Source organism: Nannospalax galili, unplaced genomic scaffold (genome assembly GCF_000622305.1).
Source record: "Nannospalax galili isolate Female #2095 unplaced genomic scaffold, S.galili_v1.0 scaffold940, whole genome shotgun sequence".
Taxonomy (NCBI): Eukaryota; Metazoa; Chordata; class Mammalia; order Rodentia; family Spalacidae; genus Nannospalax; species Nannospalax galili.
The window spans coordinates 337330-353704 of NW_008346079.1; the positions used below are offsets into that span (position 1 = coordinate 337330).

Below are 16375 nucleotides of genomic sequence, written 5' to 3' on the forward strand. Positions count from 1 at the left end.
AGATCAAGAAATATATGTCTAGGTAAGGTTTATCTGAGAACAACTGGTCTTTTCCCATGATTTAGTGAGGCGACACACAGTAATTAAAAGTACCAGACTGGTGGAACTAACCTTCTTGGATGTTTAACAGACATACTTTGAGGCCTATACTAATTTGGTCAGAGGGACATAAAGGATAGTTTTTGCTCCTTACTCTCCTAGGTCAACTAGTTCCAGGGGACTATGAGCATCTCTCAAAATGGCCTGTAATTGTGGTGGGTCACCTGTCCTCTTGATCAAGGAGACCCCACCAGATGGGCTTGAATCAGTGTCCAGTCTACAAAGAGGAGGGTCAACACAGAGGAATCACCTCCTCCATGCTTCCAAGTGAAGCCAGCCATGGTCGAGCAGAAACTTTGACTTATTTCACATAGGCAGAACTGATAAGAGAAAGGAGCCAGGGGATCCTTCCAAGCCCATATGACCCCTGAGGAACAGATCCTCAAACGACCTTAAGAGTAGGTTTATCTGGGCCAACTGTATGACCTTAAATACCCAAAAGGAAAGTATAACCAAAGATTAAAAGGGCCAATATAATTTCTTAAGACTCCATATGTATAGCTAAAGTCTACATAACAAACAACAATACCAGATAGGAGATACCTTCTTTTGAGTTGTTGGCCGAGGTACCCAAGAGACTCCCAGATAGTAACCCAGCATAGAATTTGGATAATGAACAGCAAACTCCAATCATACCTAAAGGAATATGGACAACTGATTGTTGCTAGATGAGGAATAGCCAACCCTCCTAAAACAAAGACCTCTAGATAGACTGACTAGATTCACCAAAAGGGCAAGTAGTGGGGAATGGCTGGGGTGCCGACAACACAGCGGATGGTAGCAGGGATTACAGAGTATAAGGGCTCTAGTGGGGGGAGGGAGGCTAAGGGAGGGTGCCATCCCGGGGGAGGAAGGCTATGGGAGGGTGCCATCTGGGAAGTGGGTGTATAGTCGAATGAGATGGTTTGGGATGTTCTGTGTGATATACACACACACCAAAAAAAAATCAAATTTTTAAAAAATGTATTATATTTGAGGAGGAAGCGTGGAAATTTACGTCATGTTAATTAGTAGAGGTGATAACATTACCACTGAAATCTACCCGATGACTTTATCGACATACACAAGCACCAAGGAGCCAAGTGCAACCGATTATGACTAGTAATAATCAGATACATACAGATTAGAGATGCGTGTGCCAACATCTCCGTATTAGTAGCAAAAACAAAGAGTCTTTCTTCAAGGAACAATATATTCTACAATGAAATGGAGATCTTTTTTAAATGTTAAAGCTCATTCAATTTTATGTCTTACCGGGTTTATACTGAGTTCAATATTGTATAACGGCATTAATTCGACTGTGAACCTAGAAACTTGCACCCATTTGTGAAAGAGATGTACTCTTGCTCTGGAGTGTGTTACTGAATATGTTAAAGCTGTAGTGAAATGCTTCTTCTAATCATGTAGTTATTAAAAAAAATTTTAAATGATTTTAAAAAAATGAAAGTCAAAAGACGGGTCACTGAAAAAAATCTGAAAAAAAAGAATGTCCGTCTTCTGCTGTAAGAACGCTGGTCACAGGGATGGCTCTTTTCTTCCTTACTCTGGTCAGCAGTGATCGCGGAAGGGGTTCATCCAGTAGCCCATCACCTTGGCTTACTCACTTCAACCCTGTAAGGTAGATAAGACCATTTTCCACATCTTACAGATGAGCACCCAGAGGCTCAGAGAGGTTAGCCGATGTGGCGAAGGACACACAGCCAGTAACGTAGTGGCAGTGAGGACGGGCAGCACTGCCTTCTGTCTTCACTAGGATATCCTGCTGCTGTGGGAACCACGCCACCCGAATCCTGGACTGCAGAGCTGAGAGGAACCGGGACCAGTCAGGCCTAAGTGCTCCCAGCCACGTGCCGCACAGGAGGCCGCTGCTCCTTGCGTGGACGGGCTTTTGTGCCTCAGTCATGGGTCTTCTTGCCTGTCCTCTGCCGAAGAGAGTGAGATCTGAAGACAGAGTCCTGGGATTGATCTCCATGTCTGCCAGACTCCTAACGGTGTGGCTCTTGCAAATCACTGCAGTCCTGTAGGGCTCACCTACCGAAACGTGTAGGGAGCCCTTGCCACTGGGCTGCCGTCTGAGTGTTGGGCAGCAGAGTCCAGCTCTGGGCATGTCTGCACCCAGACACTTGTCTGTGCTTCTGGCTTCTTTCTGTTCTACCCCCAGCTGTGTGCTGTGTTCCCGTGTGGCTTCTGGGCAGCACATAGCCCGTGTTGGAATCTCTTAAGCCAGTGTTTACTGAAGGGTGATGCCTGGACCAGCAGCAGCACTCCCTGAGAACTTTCTAGAATGCATATTCTAACATCTTACTTGAATCTACCTAGAGACCTTGAGAGAAGAAGAGAGAGAAGTTGAGGTGTGTTTCAGTCCATCCAGGATTTCAGAGCCCTGGTCCTACGTCGCTGGTGTAGAGAAATTCTTTTTAATGTTCAGAAATGCCCAGACTTCTCAGTGCCCACAAGTAACTGCACTGTTTTAGCCACAGAAAGCGACCCTGAGAAATCAGCAGAGCAAGAATAAATACACATGTCTTTTAGTCTTTTTGAGACAGGGTCTCCCTGTAGCCCCAGCTGTCCTGGAACTCTCCATGTAGACCAGGCTGGCCTTGAACTCACAGAGATCCTCCTGCCTGCTGGGATTAAAGGTGTGCACCACCACGCCTAACTATAAATAGCATTTTTTGAAAGTACTGTACCCTATTTACTCCCTTTGGAAATTCTCACTATATGTGATCTTGGAGAGAGATGATAATGGCACATGGAACAGCCTCTTGCACTGCTGGGCCTGAGTGTAAGGTGGTGTAGCCACGTGATTCCCTTATCTGTGATCCCTTTCACTGACTCTTAGCAGAAGCATCGGGAAGTCATTCAACACGCTCACCACTCTCAGAGCTGGTCTTCATCTACCCTCGGGGCGGCTTGCTCTCAAACCCCCCACGTGACTCACATTTCTCACCCTTCCTTTGCTGTTTTAAGTTAGAAGATACATGCTCCCTTGCATTGGTGTAGACATAAAGAAAAAACCGACTGGCGATGTAGCTCAGTGGGAAAGGACTTGCTTAAGATGTGTGAGACTGTGGGTTTGATCTGCACAGTGCCAAAAACCAAATCAAGATTTGTGCAGTAGACATCAGGGAAAAATGGAATTATCATGACATTCAGGCCTGACCCCATTGCTGTACAGATCTCTTTCTGTAAGTGCGAACACAGGGCGTTCTGAGGCTTTTTAATTGCACTTGAAGCACTGTCTCCACGGACCCAGCTAATGAACACAATGAGAAATCTCTAGAAACAGCATGTGGAGGCTGAGATGGCTTAGCACGTTACTGTGCTACCGTGAGAATCAGAGTTTAGATCTCCAGCACCTACACAAATGTCAGGTGGGCGTGGCGACCCAATCCGTGCACAAGGGAGTCAGACAGGGGATCCCCAGAGCAAGCTGGGTAGTTAGACCAGCCAAATCACTGAGATCTGGGTTCAAACGGAAGACCTGCCACAGTATATAAGTCAGAGAGAAAGACTCCTGATATCAACCTCTGTCCTCCACACACATACACATATGAACATGCCTGTACTCATATCTACACAAGCGTGTTTTTACAGACATGCATGCATACATTCATACATGCATACTATACACACATCCACATACAACAGAGGGAGGGAGGGAGGGAGGGAGACAGACATATGGGATGGCAGGCCCCTCACACACATCTGTCCCAACCTTACATCTGGACTGCTGCACGTCATCATGAGAAAAAGTCATCTGCCCAGGACAGCTTGCACAGATACATCTCATTTCAGAAGCAGATGTTACAACATCCATTCACAGAAGCCTCTGGGGTTTCTGGGGCCTGTTGCTCTCAGGCCAGCGTAGCAGTGAGTCCTTGCTACATCATGCCGATGCTTCTGTGATTGGAGAGAAGTGGGAAGGGCAGAAGACATAGGTCTGGTGCCTCTGCAGGTTGGATGCCCAGGGCTGGATGAATTGCACTGTTTCCTGCTCACCCACAGCCTGGATTTGAAATGCAAACACCTAGTGATGTGTGTAGCTCTTAGCAATCTTTCTGGAGGAACAGAAAAATTGACTTGGCCTTCTCACCACCAGGCCCATCCCCCCTTGGTCCTTACTCCTAGAATGCTGTTCCCAGAGCAGCCTGCCCAAAGTCCTCCCATCCTTTGATGCTACATTGACATGTTATCTCTTCTACGAGACCAATGGACACCTCCTCCTCCCCTTCCTCCTCCTCCTCCCCCTCCTCCTGCAGCATTTTCTATCTCGGATGGTACACATCCCACCTTCTTGTGGACTGGAAAACGTGGCCTCTGTTGGGAAGAATGCTAATCTCTCCTGCCGGTGTACAATCCTAGCGTGTGAGAGACCATTTTCTCTTCGGTTTCCACCTAGAGCTTACACAGAATCGCACCATAAATGTTTATAAGGCCCATTTGCCTTCACCACCTCATCAGCCAGGATAATCTTGGTTGAGGGTAAAAGAAATCCAATTCAAACTGGCTTAGGCAAACAAAGAGATTGGTGGGTGTTCTCTTGGAGATAGGAGCATGTATTGACAGATTTCTAGGGAGTCCAGGATAAGCTCTGAATTTAGTGTGATGCAAATGACGGCCTCCAGGGTCGTCCCTGTGCTGCTCAGCCCAGGCTCTTGCTCTGGTTCTCAGGGTTAATTCTCAGTCACCCCTGAGTAGCTCTCTCCAGATAGCAGAGCAGTGTGTGCTGAGTAGGTAGGTACCTATGGGATATGTGCATCCCATGTAACCAGGCTGATCAGCCCATATTCAACCTGGAAGGCTGGGATGGGGCACAAGACAGAGTCTGCTGGGAAGGCCCAAATACAAGCCTCCTTGGAGAATTAGGAAGGCATCTTTGACAAATAGAGAAGCAAAACATAGACTAATGTGCCTGCAAAATAAAGCTGAGGGCCGGAGAGATGCTCAGCGGTCAAGAGCCCTGGCTGTGCTTGCAGAGGACCCAGGTGGCTTCCAGCACCCACATGGTGGCTCACAACCATCTGAAAGCCCATATTCAGGGGGCCTGGCACCCTCTTCTGCCCCTCTGCCCTCTGCAGGCACTGCACACTCATGGAAACACACGTGCAGGAAAACATTCATACACATGAAATAAAGTCTTTTTCAAAAAGATGGTGAGCTGATTGTGATTACTCAGAAATATTTCAGTCAGAGCAGCTGGGCTTCTAAGGTTCTTTCCCATTTTAACATCCTACCAGACAAAGAATGTTCACAGTAAATACAAAATCAAGGGGTTGGGAGATGCCTCGATCTGTAAAGTGCTTCCTAAACAAGCCTGAGGCCCTGAGTTTGTATCCCCATTACCCTAGAAAGCCTGATGGGGTGGTGTTGCCTATAACCCCAGCACTGATGAGACAAAGACAGGAGGGTCCCGGAGGCTCGCTGGCCAGTCAGTCTAGCCAGTCAGCAAGTTCCAGGTTCAGTGGCAGACCCTATCTCAAAAAACAAGATGGAGAGGGACTAGAGGACACCTGACATCAACCTCTGGCCTCCACACATACTTCCACATGTGTGCACATACATGAACACGAATATATAGGAACTTATTCACACATAAATGTGCAGAAAGGGTAGAAAAGAGCTGCTGAGCGTAACCAAGTGTGCTTTGATTTGATTTCGGCAGAGAGCAGACGTGGCGGTGGCCCCCTTAACCATCACCTTGGTCCGAGAAGAGGTCATAGACTTCTCTAAGCCATTCATGAGCCTGGGAATCTCCATCATGATAAAGAAGCCTCAGAAGTCCAAGCCGGGTGTCTTCTCCTTCCTCGACCCTCTGGCCTATGAGATCTGGATGTGCATAGTCTTCGCCTACATCGGCGTGAGTGTCGTCCTCTTCCTTGTCAGCCGCTTCAGCCCCTACGAGTGGCACAGTGAGGAATTTGAGGAGGGACGAGACCAGACGACCAGTGACCAGTCGAATGAGTTTGGGATATTCAACAGTCTGTGGTTCTCCCTGGGAGCCTTCATGCAGCAAGGATGTGACATCTCCCCCAGGTCAGTCTGCTTTTCTCAGTCCCTTTGCTTGGCGCTATATTGTTGTTGGCAAATCCATCATAAAATCAAGAGGAGGCAGTTAGTGCCGTGCAGATGACTCAGCTGGTCAAGTGCTTGTCTGTGCAAACATGAAGACTTGAGTTTGAGCCCCAGAACCATGTGGAAAAGCCAAGTGTGACAGTACTGATGTGTAATCCTAGCCCTGGGGAGGCAGAGACAGGAGGGTCTCTGGGGGTCACTGGCCAGCCAACTAGCCAATCAGTGAGCCATTTGTCCTAGTGAGAGGCCTTCTCTCAAAAAACAAGATTGACTGCTCTTAAGAAACGGTACCCAAGGAGGTTGACCTCTGCCTCCCACATGTGTGCTGGAGTGCACGTGCGCACACACACACACACACACACACACACACACACACAAGGTGGGGATTATTCTCAGACTTCATTGCATCTGGTGTTTCAGCTGTTTTTTGTGTGGCTGTGAGTTACCTGGACGTGGCTGGGCCAGTTCTGTCTGTTGTCTGATTAATGTGCTTGGTCAAGATACACAGGCATAGCCGGACTGATATTCTATAGCTAAAAGGTACAGAGAAAGGGTGGGGGACAGTGTGGTACAGCTGACATTTATCGAGCACCTATAATAGGCCCAGCAGGGAAAAGCTCTCTAAGAAATACAGCAGTGTAGGCGAGATTCCTGTGATCCTCCTTTCACAAAGCTCCGGGGTCACACAGCCAGTGGGTAGGCATTTGAGATTCTGAGCACTGGCCCTGGCTAGCAGGAGCACATTCAGCTCAAGGCCCTCTGCCCGTCCGTGGCCTCGTCACTCCACTTGGCAAACCCAGCTTCCACTTCTAGAGAGGAAGGATTTCCTTTTCCTAGTTCTGACTTTTTAAAAAATGAGAAAACTCTGATTCTGGTGACAACATGAATTGTTTCTTGTGGTTTAAACAATTCCACTTTTGCCGATTTTAGATATTGCACTGGTGAACACAGCTTACTTTGAAAAGAACTGATTTGAAGCTAAGAGAAGAGAAGAATAAAGGACAGGCAAGAAGCACAACATTTTAAACCGCCGATCTGGGCCAGTGCCCTGTGTACTGACTGCTTGTCTTGATGTGTAATGTCCTTCGCTACATTCTAGAATGTTCATGTCACAGTCCCCTGTAGCTGAGCTGATAGGACAGTGCTGGCTGTGTCTCTTCTTCCTGTTGCTAATGTCCATGGACGCTCTTCAGTGTGTACATGACCACATCAAAAGCTGGGGAGGGTCAGCAGATTAGCCTTTGACCTCCATGGGTCCACCAGGGGTCTAAGTGTCTAAACCTTGGTCCTCATGGAAGTGTCTGTGTCTGGGGAGTATTTTTCACCATCTACAACTGGGATTTGAGTGTCAGTGAGGACCTATATTCCTAACAGTAGTGCCTTCCCCAGCAGCCTCCCCCAGGACTTGTTTTGTCTGCTGTATAATTTGGAGAGTCTTACAGTTCATCGTTATGGTCTTGTTTTTCTTTAAATGAGAAGACAGTTGGAGGGGGTTGGGGCGATGGGAGAGGAGGTGTGAGACGGGATGCTCGGCCAATGCTGGCACATGGCGAAGACAGATACCAAGGAGGGGAGCAGACCTGCTTTAAAAGCCTAAAATAAGCCTGGCCTCTGGATCAACAGTGGGAAGAGACAGTGCTCCTCTCCGCGAGTCTCCACAGTGCAGTGTACAGCCATCAAAGCACACACGCAGCGTGAGCTAGTTCTGCTGTGACTTCCTTCATGAATGGGCATCTGCCTCTCCCCAGCAGCCTTGTGGTCTGGCCTCCGGGTGGGTCTCACTCACCCTCCCAAGGCCTCATGTACACAGTTCACACACTCAGTCCTCGGTCGGGCGTGCTTTTGTTTAGTCTACGCAAGTTTTGCAGTGGTTGCCCCAGAGACCATGGGAGCCCACCTGTGCATTTGCCCACTCCCTGCAGCTCCCATGACCTCCTTCACTCCTGTGACTGAGTCTGTGACGTCTGGACCACACGATGTTTAGACTATGTCCCCTCAACTCCTGAGGGTCCCACTAGAGTATCTCAAGTACCAACACCGTGGTGAGGGGGAGACTGGGCAGCCATCCTCCTCCTTAGCTTATTAAATTGACCCCAGACCCCACTCTGCCTTTCATTGGTGAGTTGGAAGCTGCAGCTCCTCCATTGAGCATCACTGTGAGGTTAGGGGTGATGTCTACATTTAGAGTTTGTAGCACCTCGCTGTCACATAGGAAACCTATAAAATGGGTATTATTTTCATTTATTTATATTGAACTTTGACTAAATTTTGCCACTGCTCACAGTGCTTTGCAAGGCTGGTCTCTCCTTCTGGGGGAAAACCAAGATCAAGACAAATACCCAGAGGTTCACCCAAGATGCCTGCAACATTTGGGGGGCTCCTCCCTATAGGAACTGAGAGGGAGGGGGTGTGACTGTGGATGACACCATCAGATACACGTAGGAGCAAGCTCCCACCATAAGGAGCTGAGTGTGTTGGCTGATCCCAGAGTTTAAAGGCCTAAAGACTCCTCTCCAAGAGGCTGAATATGTATCACAGTGGTTCTCAGAAATACATGCTGAAGAGAAAGGGTTTGTGTTTCCTTGTACCTTGGCCCAGATAGAAAGTCAAGGATGCTAAGACGGTGGTTAGAGGTTGTGTTAATCACTTTTCTGTTTCTGTAATAAAACACCATGACCGAGGCCACTTATAGAAGCAAGAATTTATTTGGTCTTTGGTTCCAGAGTAAGAGTCCATCACAGCCGGGAGGTGTGGCAGGAGGCAGCCTGCACTAGAAGTGGAAGGAAGCCACATCCTCTCAAAACCCATCCCCTGTCCAGCACGACCACACCTCCTAAAGGTCCATGATCCCTCCCCCCAAACAGCACCACCAACTGAGGACAAAGTGTTCAAATACTTGAAGCCTATGGAGGAATGTTCTCATTCAAACCACTACAGAGGCCAAGCAGACATTGATACACAGCAATACACTGTTATTTCCCTGTGTCATGACATACCCGATAAGCACAGCACTGTGTCAAATACTATAGGTTTGCCATGGTTCTCTGGGTCAAACATCCAGACGAGCTGCATTCAGTCTGCCATTCTAATTTTAAAAATGTGTCCTAAGCACTCAGTAATTTAGGATGTGGAGAATTAATATCCATCAGATTGCACGTACCTGCACCCAAACACAAATAGTTCTCTCTGGTTGGGGAAATACCTCAGTAGAGTTCGTGCCTAGCATGCATGAGGCTCTGGGCTCTATCCCCAGCACCAACCAGGCCAGGCATTGTGGCACATACCAGTATTCTCAGCACCTTGGAGGGAGGAGCAGGAGGATGAGATGGTCAAAGGCATCTTCTGCTACATATCAAGTTCAAGGGCAGCCTGGTCTACATGAGAACTTACCTCAACAAAACAAAGCAAAAACGTGAGACCCTGCCCTCCTCCCTATAAAACGTCTTTCTGATATCTTCAAAGTCATTATTAATGCCTAGAAACCAAATCCAACAAACTATGGTCCGGTGTAGATGCCTATAAACCTCAGAAATACCCAGTCACAGTAATGTGAACAGGCTGATGGCTCTCTTTCTCCATTCTAAGAAACACAGGACTAGTCAGGACTGGCTATTTTGTTTTTCTCTTGGCTTGGGCTTCTTGTTCACAAGATGGTGGCCTCTAGACACCACACCCCTAAAAAAGGCCGGGAACAGCATTCTCAACCACAGGCTGGCTTAGATTAGGAAGACAAAACTTAGCAAGGTAGTCCCCATCCATGTAGACATATCACTAGTCACAACAGTGGCTCTGTGGGTTCTGTGGCAAGGGAGGCCAGGAAAATAAGAGTTGAGACTTCGTGATGGCCAGAGTGGAAGGGGTGGCCATGGATGCTGGGAAACCATCTTGTAGCACTGGTCACAGAACCTAAAGTTGGTGCTTTCTGAACTAGCACCACAAATTCATAACATTTATAATGAGTCATGCATGTCCACAGGTGCTGTTGAAATGTTTTAATGACCCTCTTGTCATCTGTTTGAATTGTTCATATACATTGGTGATGCAAGAATTCTCTCCCTGGAATGAGGGCAGTGAGCAATGTCTCCTATTCCTTCTGTTCCAATGACAACCTGAAGGGCAGTTCCACCAAAGTTCACCTCTGGGAATCACTGCGTTTACTACACTTACTTACAGAGCAATGGGTGAGAGTTAGGGGCAGAGGCATGGCTGCCCTTACAGCAGATGCCCTGGAAAGTCTGTACCCAGCATGGATGATGATGATTCCCCCGGGTCTGTACCCAGCGTGGATGATTATTCCCCCGGATCTGTACCCAGGGTGGATGATGATGATTCCCCCGGGTCTGTACCCAGCGTGGATGATGATTCCCCCGGGTCTGTACCCAGCGTGGATGATGACTCCCCCAGGTCTGTACCCAGCGTGGATGATGATGACTCCCCCGGGTCTGTACCCAGCGTGGATGATTATTCCCCCGGGTCTGAGGTCTGTACCCAGCATGGATGATGACTCCCCCAGGTCTGTACCCAGCATGGATGATGACTCCCCCAGGTCTGTACCCAGCATGGATGATGACTCCCCCAGGTCTGTACCCAGCATGGATGATGACTCCCCCAGGTCTGTACCCAGCATGGATGATGACTCCCCCAGGTCTGTACCCAGCATGGATGATGACTCCCCCAGGTCTGTACCCAGCATGGATGATGACTCCCCCAGGTCTGTACCCAGCATGGATGATGACTCCCCCAGGTCTGTACCCAGGGTGGATGATGATGACTCCCCCGGGTCTGTACCCAGCGTGGATGATGACTCCCCCGTGGCTTCCTAGATAGAGCCCCTTCCTCCCTAGCCTATATGCCCTAGGCCTCCCCAAGACCCTGTGTCCATGTGCAATTAGAGCAGAATTGTATGCACTGGGCTGGGCAGAGTGACTGAACTCTCAAGTGAGGATCCCATGATCCTCTCTGGCCCCTCCTTCTAGGAGGGACATCAACAGTTGTAAGCAGGCGCAGCGGAGCTCATGAAGATGGTTACTGTCTGGCTTGAAGGATGGTGCTGGACAATGACTGAGGGACTCTATAATCTGTTTTAACAGTAAAATCTAAGATTCATCTTAGCTGTGGTCACACATTATACTCTCCGTATTCACCTGTTAGTGATATACCAAAACTGCTCCAGGTTCAGGGAGAGACCCTGTCTCAAAAAGTAAGTGGAGGAGAGACTGAGAAGACACATGAGATCAACCTGGCCTCCATAAGACCTGTAAGCACGCCTGCATGAACATTGTACACACACATGCACCACACATACAAGCACACACATGTACCATAGATGTTCACATGTACCATACACATTCACATGCACCTCACACAGGTACCATGCACATATACACAACACATACACATGAACCACACATGCATACATGTATCATGCATGTACCATATACACATGCAGTACATGCACAACACATGTACTATAAACATATACACACATATACCATATACACATGCACCACACATACATACAAACATATACCACACATACATGCACTATACATACACATATACATGTCCTATACACACACAGGTCTACACCACACATGCACACACATACAGGTATATACCGCACACATATATATAGCACACGGACACACACATAGGTGACACACACACGTGCACAACCTAATAAACCTGTTAGAATGAATGATAAAGGAGTGGGATTAAAGGAGGCTTAGCATGTTCCGAGGATTGTCTGACCATCAACAGGTCACAGGAGCCAGGCTTGGGTAGAGCTCAGAGCCAGAATTGTCCAGGTGCAGAAGCCCTCAGGTGCAGAGCAGTTTCCCACCATGGGGAGCAATTTGAGCCAAGGGCTTGTGGTAAATGAAGGAAACAGAGGTGTGGGTGAAAGCCAGATGGAGAGGGCCCTGTGGCCATGGCACGTTTGGGATTGGCTCTCAGTGAATGGACAACTGGGGGCGGCGTTAAGCAAAAAGGAGGTTGGTCTGCATACCGAAGTGCCATCTGGGGAGCTATGAAGGAATTCACCAGGGCAGGGGAGGTCCAGTGTCGGCACAGAAGGGGAGACGGGGCTTCCCCAGCTATCCAAGGAAACAATGGCAATGGCGGTTATGAGGGCCACGGTCAGGATTTCCAGTCTCCTGGGGATGGAGTAGACCCCTGAGGACAGGGAGACAGAGGACGTAAGGGTGAGTCCAGGAGGGAGAGGACATTTGTAAACCATGCCGCCCAGCTCCAGAGACAGTTGGCTCTGGGTAGATCCTAGAAGGCTCCGGTGAGTCCATTGTCACAGGTAGGGAAACCACATCTGACAAGGGAGAGGACATGTTTTCTCTAAAGATTAATTGGTTCATCTCAACTGTCAGCTTGATGAGATCTGTAATCACCTGGAAGACAGACCTCTGGGTGCGCCTGTGGGGGGTTGTCTTGGTGTGGATGGTTAAAGTGGAAAGACCTGCCCACCGTGGGTGGTACCATGGTGGACTGTGTAAAATGGAGAGCTGAGCATAAGCAGAAGCATCCTTCACTCTGCTTCCCGACTGTGGATGTGGTGTGACCAGTTGCCTCCAGGTCCTGTGATTTCACCACCATGATGGACTGTGGGCCAAAAAAAACCATTCTCCCTTAAGTTGGTTATGTCAGGGCATTTTATCACAGCAACAGAAGTTTCTAAGGCACGCAGTTCCTGTGGCCTGTAGCTGCTCGATCCCACAGCAGAGTAGAGTCCGGACCCCAAGTCTTACTGCCTGCAGGGGAAGGGGAGCAACCCTCCACAGATCTGCTGTCAGTCTTCCTGTGGGTCCCGGGGGGTCAAAGGCTGTCCAGGTTCAAGTGAGCTTAGTTAGGGAGAGAGTAGGCAGGAGGGCCCCGAGAGAGCAGAGGAAAATGAGAACTTGCCATTTCAGAACCCTCCTTTTATTCCTGACCATGGAGCATCACAGCGTGGAATAATTATCTCCACCTGATGAAGATAATTACCCAGTGAGACATCTCGGGCTGGGGAGTAACGGCACTTTGGGGATGTCCCAGAGCCCGTATCATACATTCTCTCCCCTCAGCTCATTTGTTTCTCGGGGCCCTGTAAGTGATTCACCACGGGAACAGAGTAACCAAGGAGGAAAGCCAAAAAGACCACTGTGTTCCCATGCTGACCCCTTAGCAACCAGAATGCCACCAGCAAGGAGACACAGTGAGGAAACTTCCCCTTCTGCCTCAGCTCCCTCCCCCGGGCAGACAGAACCTTCATCCCAACTTCTCTTGCTGATCCTGAATCACTGGACTGTCAGGGGCTGGGGAGGAGGCTGGGAGTCGACAGAAGTAGCCTGAGATGTTCAGATCTTCCTCGTTTTGAAACCACATGCCTGATGTAGACCACAGCTGTATTGCTGTAAGGGAACCTTGTCACGGGGCTCTGTGGACAGCCGTAAAGACAGAAATGTGTGATATGTGCTCTGGGTGTCGGGACTAACTGTGGAGGGCCTGGGGGGTCTACTGGGGCCCCACATCAGAATCGCTTGTGGTGTGTGTTCATCCAAATATAGGGTCTTATTCTCATGTGTGGATCTGGAAGCTCTACAGTCAGACAGAAGGCTTTGCATGATTTCTAGGTATATTTTTATTGAGTTTTGTGCATTTCATATAATATTTCTGAATCAAATTTAGACCCCCTCCCCCACTTGCAATTCCCCATAACCTCCGACACTGGATTTCATGCATTCTGTCATATATGTTAAGGCCTATCCAGTCAAGCATGTACCCAGATGTCCCTCTGTGTAAGTTCATTCACTAGACCCTAGGCAATTTATCTAGAGTCACTTCCTTGAAGATCTATTCTCTCTCACCCAGCAGTGACCAGCTGCCAGTAGTTCCTTGACTACGTTGGGGCCTGCTGTCCATTTCCCCAGTTCTGTGATGGGTTTTTGTCTGATTGTGTTTACGTGGGTCTTGTGCATGTTGACACCATTGCTCTAAGTTCACATGAACGAGGTCCCAGGATCCCGTAAGACTCCATTCCCTTATGGTCATGTACCACCCCTGGCTCTTACAATTTTTCTGCCTCCTCTTGTGCAATGGCTCCCTGAGCCGTGGGTGGGTGAAGTTTACCATAGGAGTCCTACCCAGGGACACGCACTCTGCAGTCCCTATTCTCTACACTTTGGCCAGCGTGGCCTTCTGTGTTCATCACCCTCTGTTGCGTGAGGAAGCTTTGCTGGTGAGAGTTGAGAGATGTGTTAGGGTTCTCTCTACCCCTCGTTCCACTGTGTTCTGTGAACCTTGGGTGTAGAGGTTCCATTACAGATATGTCACTTAGGGCTGGGTGTCTTATAGTCACTTGTTCTCTGTATGTGACCAATTGTGGAACTCTGTTATAGTCTCCATCTGTTGCAAAAAGAAGTTTCTTTGATAAATGGTGAATGGTATACTTGCCTGTAAATATAAGGATCCATATTTAGCAGTAAGAAATTATGTTTGACTAGAAATATGACAGACATAGGATTTTCTCTAAGTTCTATGATCTTTCCAGCCATGTGTATCTGGCTATGTTTACAGTGCCACAGGTGAGTTCCCTCCTCACTGAGAGGGCATTAAGTTCAATTAGATAGCTGTTGATAAAAGTGCCACTACTGCACTGATATAGTTTGCTGGGCTGGTCACTGTTGTGGTTATTAGGCTTTACAGATGGGGTTGGACCATTGATTGATTTTCTCCCTTAGTGGTTTGCATAGTGTCCTCTAAAACTATGAGCTAGTCTTCAAGAAAGGCTTCCAAGTCAGTTCCAGCTCCATTGCTCCAATTCCTATGTCTGAAGTATGTCCTGTCTTCAGCAATAAGGTCTTGTCTTCAAGATCTGGGTAATCAAGGGCTGTGGCAATAGCCTGTGCTATGCGGGGAGCCTCTTGGACCACCCTGACAACTTGAAGGGAGACTTCTCCTGCCTGGCACTGTTTCTTGTTAATAGCCTTCAGCTATACACGTGTACTCATGTACAGATGTCATAGGCGTATTTTTCAGCACGTTTTTGAACTAATACATGTCCCTCTGGCTTTTTACACCACCTAAGCATTATTTATCTCCTCTCTCTCTTTCTCTCTGTCTCCTTCACCTTCTCTCTCTCCCCCCTCCCTCTTTGTGCCCTCCCTGTCTAACCTTCCCTCCTCCCTCCCCAGTACCCCTATTCTCCCCATGTTCCCTTCAAAATACCTGTCTCCTAATATCTGCTCCATTGAGCTCCTTCCTCCCTTAACCACCACCCCTCCCGGTTTCTTGAATTAATTTGACAGTCAAGTTAACAGAACAGTTGTGAGCTGAGGGTGCCTATGTCAACAGCGGAGGGTGGGCCATGCTCCCATCTGGACAGTTATCACCATGGGAACCTGCAAATCAACCACAGGCCCACCAGTTTGCAGGGAGGAGCAGTGGAGTATAGACTACGTGGTGTGCGGTTAATCCGTGTAGACATATCCATGGTGTGCGGTTAATCCATATAGACATACCTAGAATATCATAGTTATATTTTTTTAATTAATCCCCCTCCATTCTTTAAGTATAAAATTTGATTTTTGGTTTTCTTTTCTATCTCATATGTTGGAAAAATGGAGCCATGGATGGGGGCTGTTGTACGGAAAGAAAGCTAGTCCCCACCTTTCTGCCTAGGTCCCTAGCTAGTCCCTACCTTTCTGGCGAGATCCCTGGTGAGGTTTGCTGGGCCCATGCTTTCCTAGAAAGAATCCTTATTGTTTTTTCCAAATCCTATCTGGAAATGCCAATCAAGAAACACAACATTTTGTCTCAGAGGAGCTTGGAACTCTGTGTAGGAGAAGGAAAGCTTCCTGGAATCAGCTCCACAATTCACTAGCTGGGTAAGCTTAGGAAAATAAGGATCTCTGAACCTCAGTTTCCTCTTTTGGAAATTAGAGATGACAAGACCTGCCTTGATTAGGATGTTTACAGGGTCAAATGACACGATGTCTGGCAAGTTTGTGTTCTCCCTTCGCCCAGGGCTCACACAGTAAATACTGATGACGTTGTTGCTCTCACGGTTGCCGGAGCCACTCTGCAGCATCTTATAATCTTCAGCGCTGCACAGTAGTTACACAGGTCTGTGATTTATCAAGACACAGAATGATGAACTCTCCTCTATAACTCACTGAAAGACAGGCATGAGCCAGGCATGGCGGCACACACC

At 48.2% G+C, this 16375-nt stretch overlaps 1 protein-coding gene across 7 annotated transcripts in view; it reads left to right on the top strand.

The window, feature by feature from the left end:
• The window catches only part of Gria1 (glutamate ionotropic receptor AMPA type subunit 1), a 371033-nt gene that overhangs the window by 271052 nt on the left and 83606 nt on the right, over positions 1–16375 (top strand). For all 7 annotated transcript variants that reach the window (XM_017800413.1, XM_017800408.1, XM_017800409.1 and 4 more), the window contains one exon: positions 5765–6135. In XM_017800413.1, coding sequence (XP_017655902.1) covers positions 5765–6135 — 371 coding nt within the window. The remainder of the gene's footprint in view (positions 1–5764; positions 6136–16375) is intronic.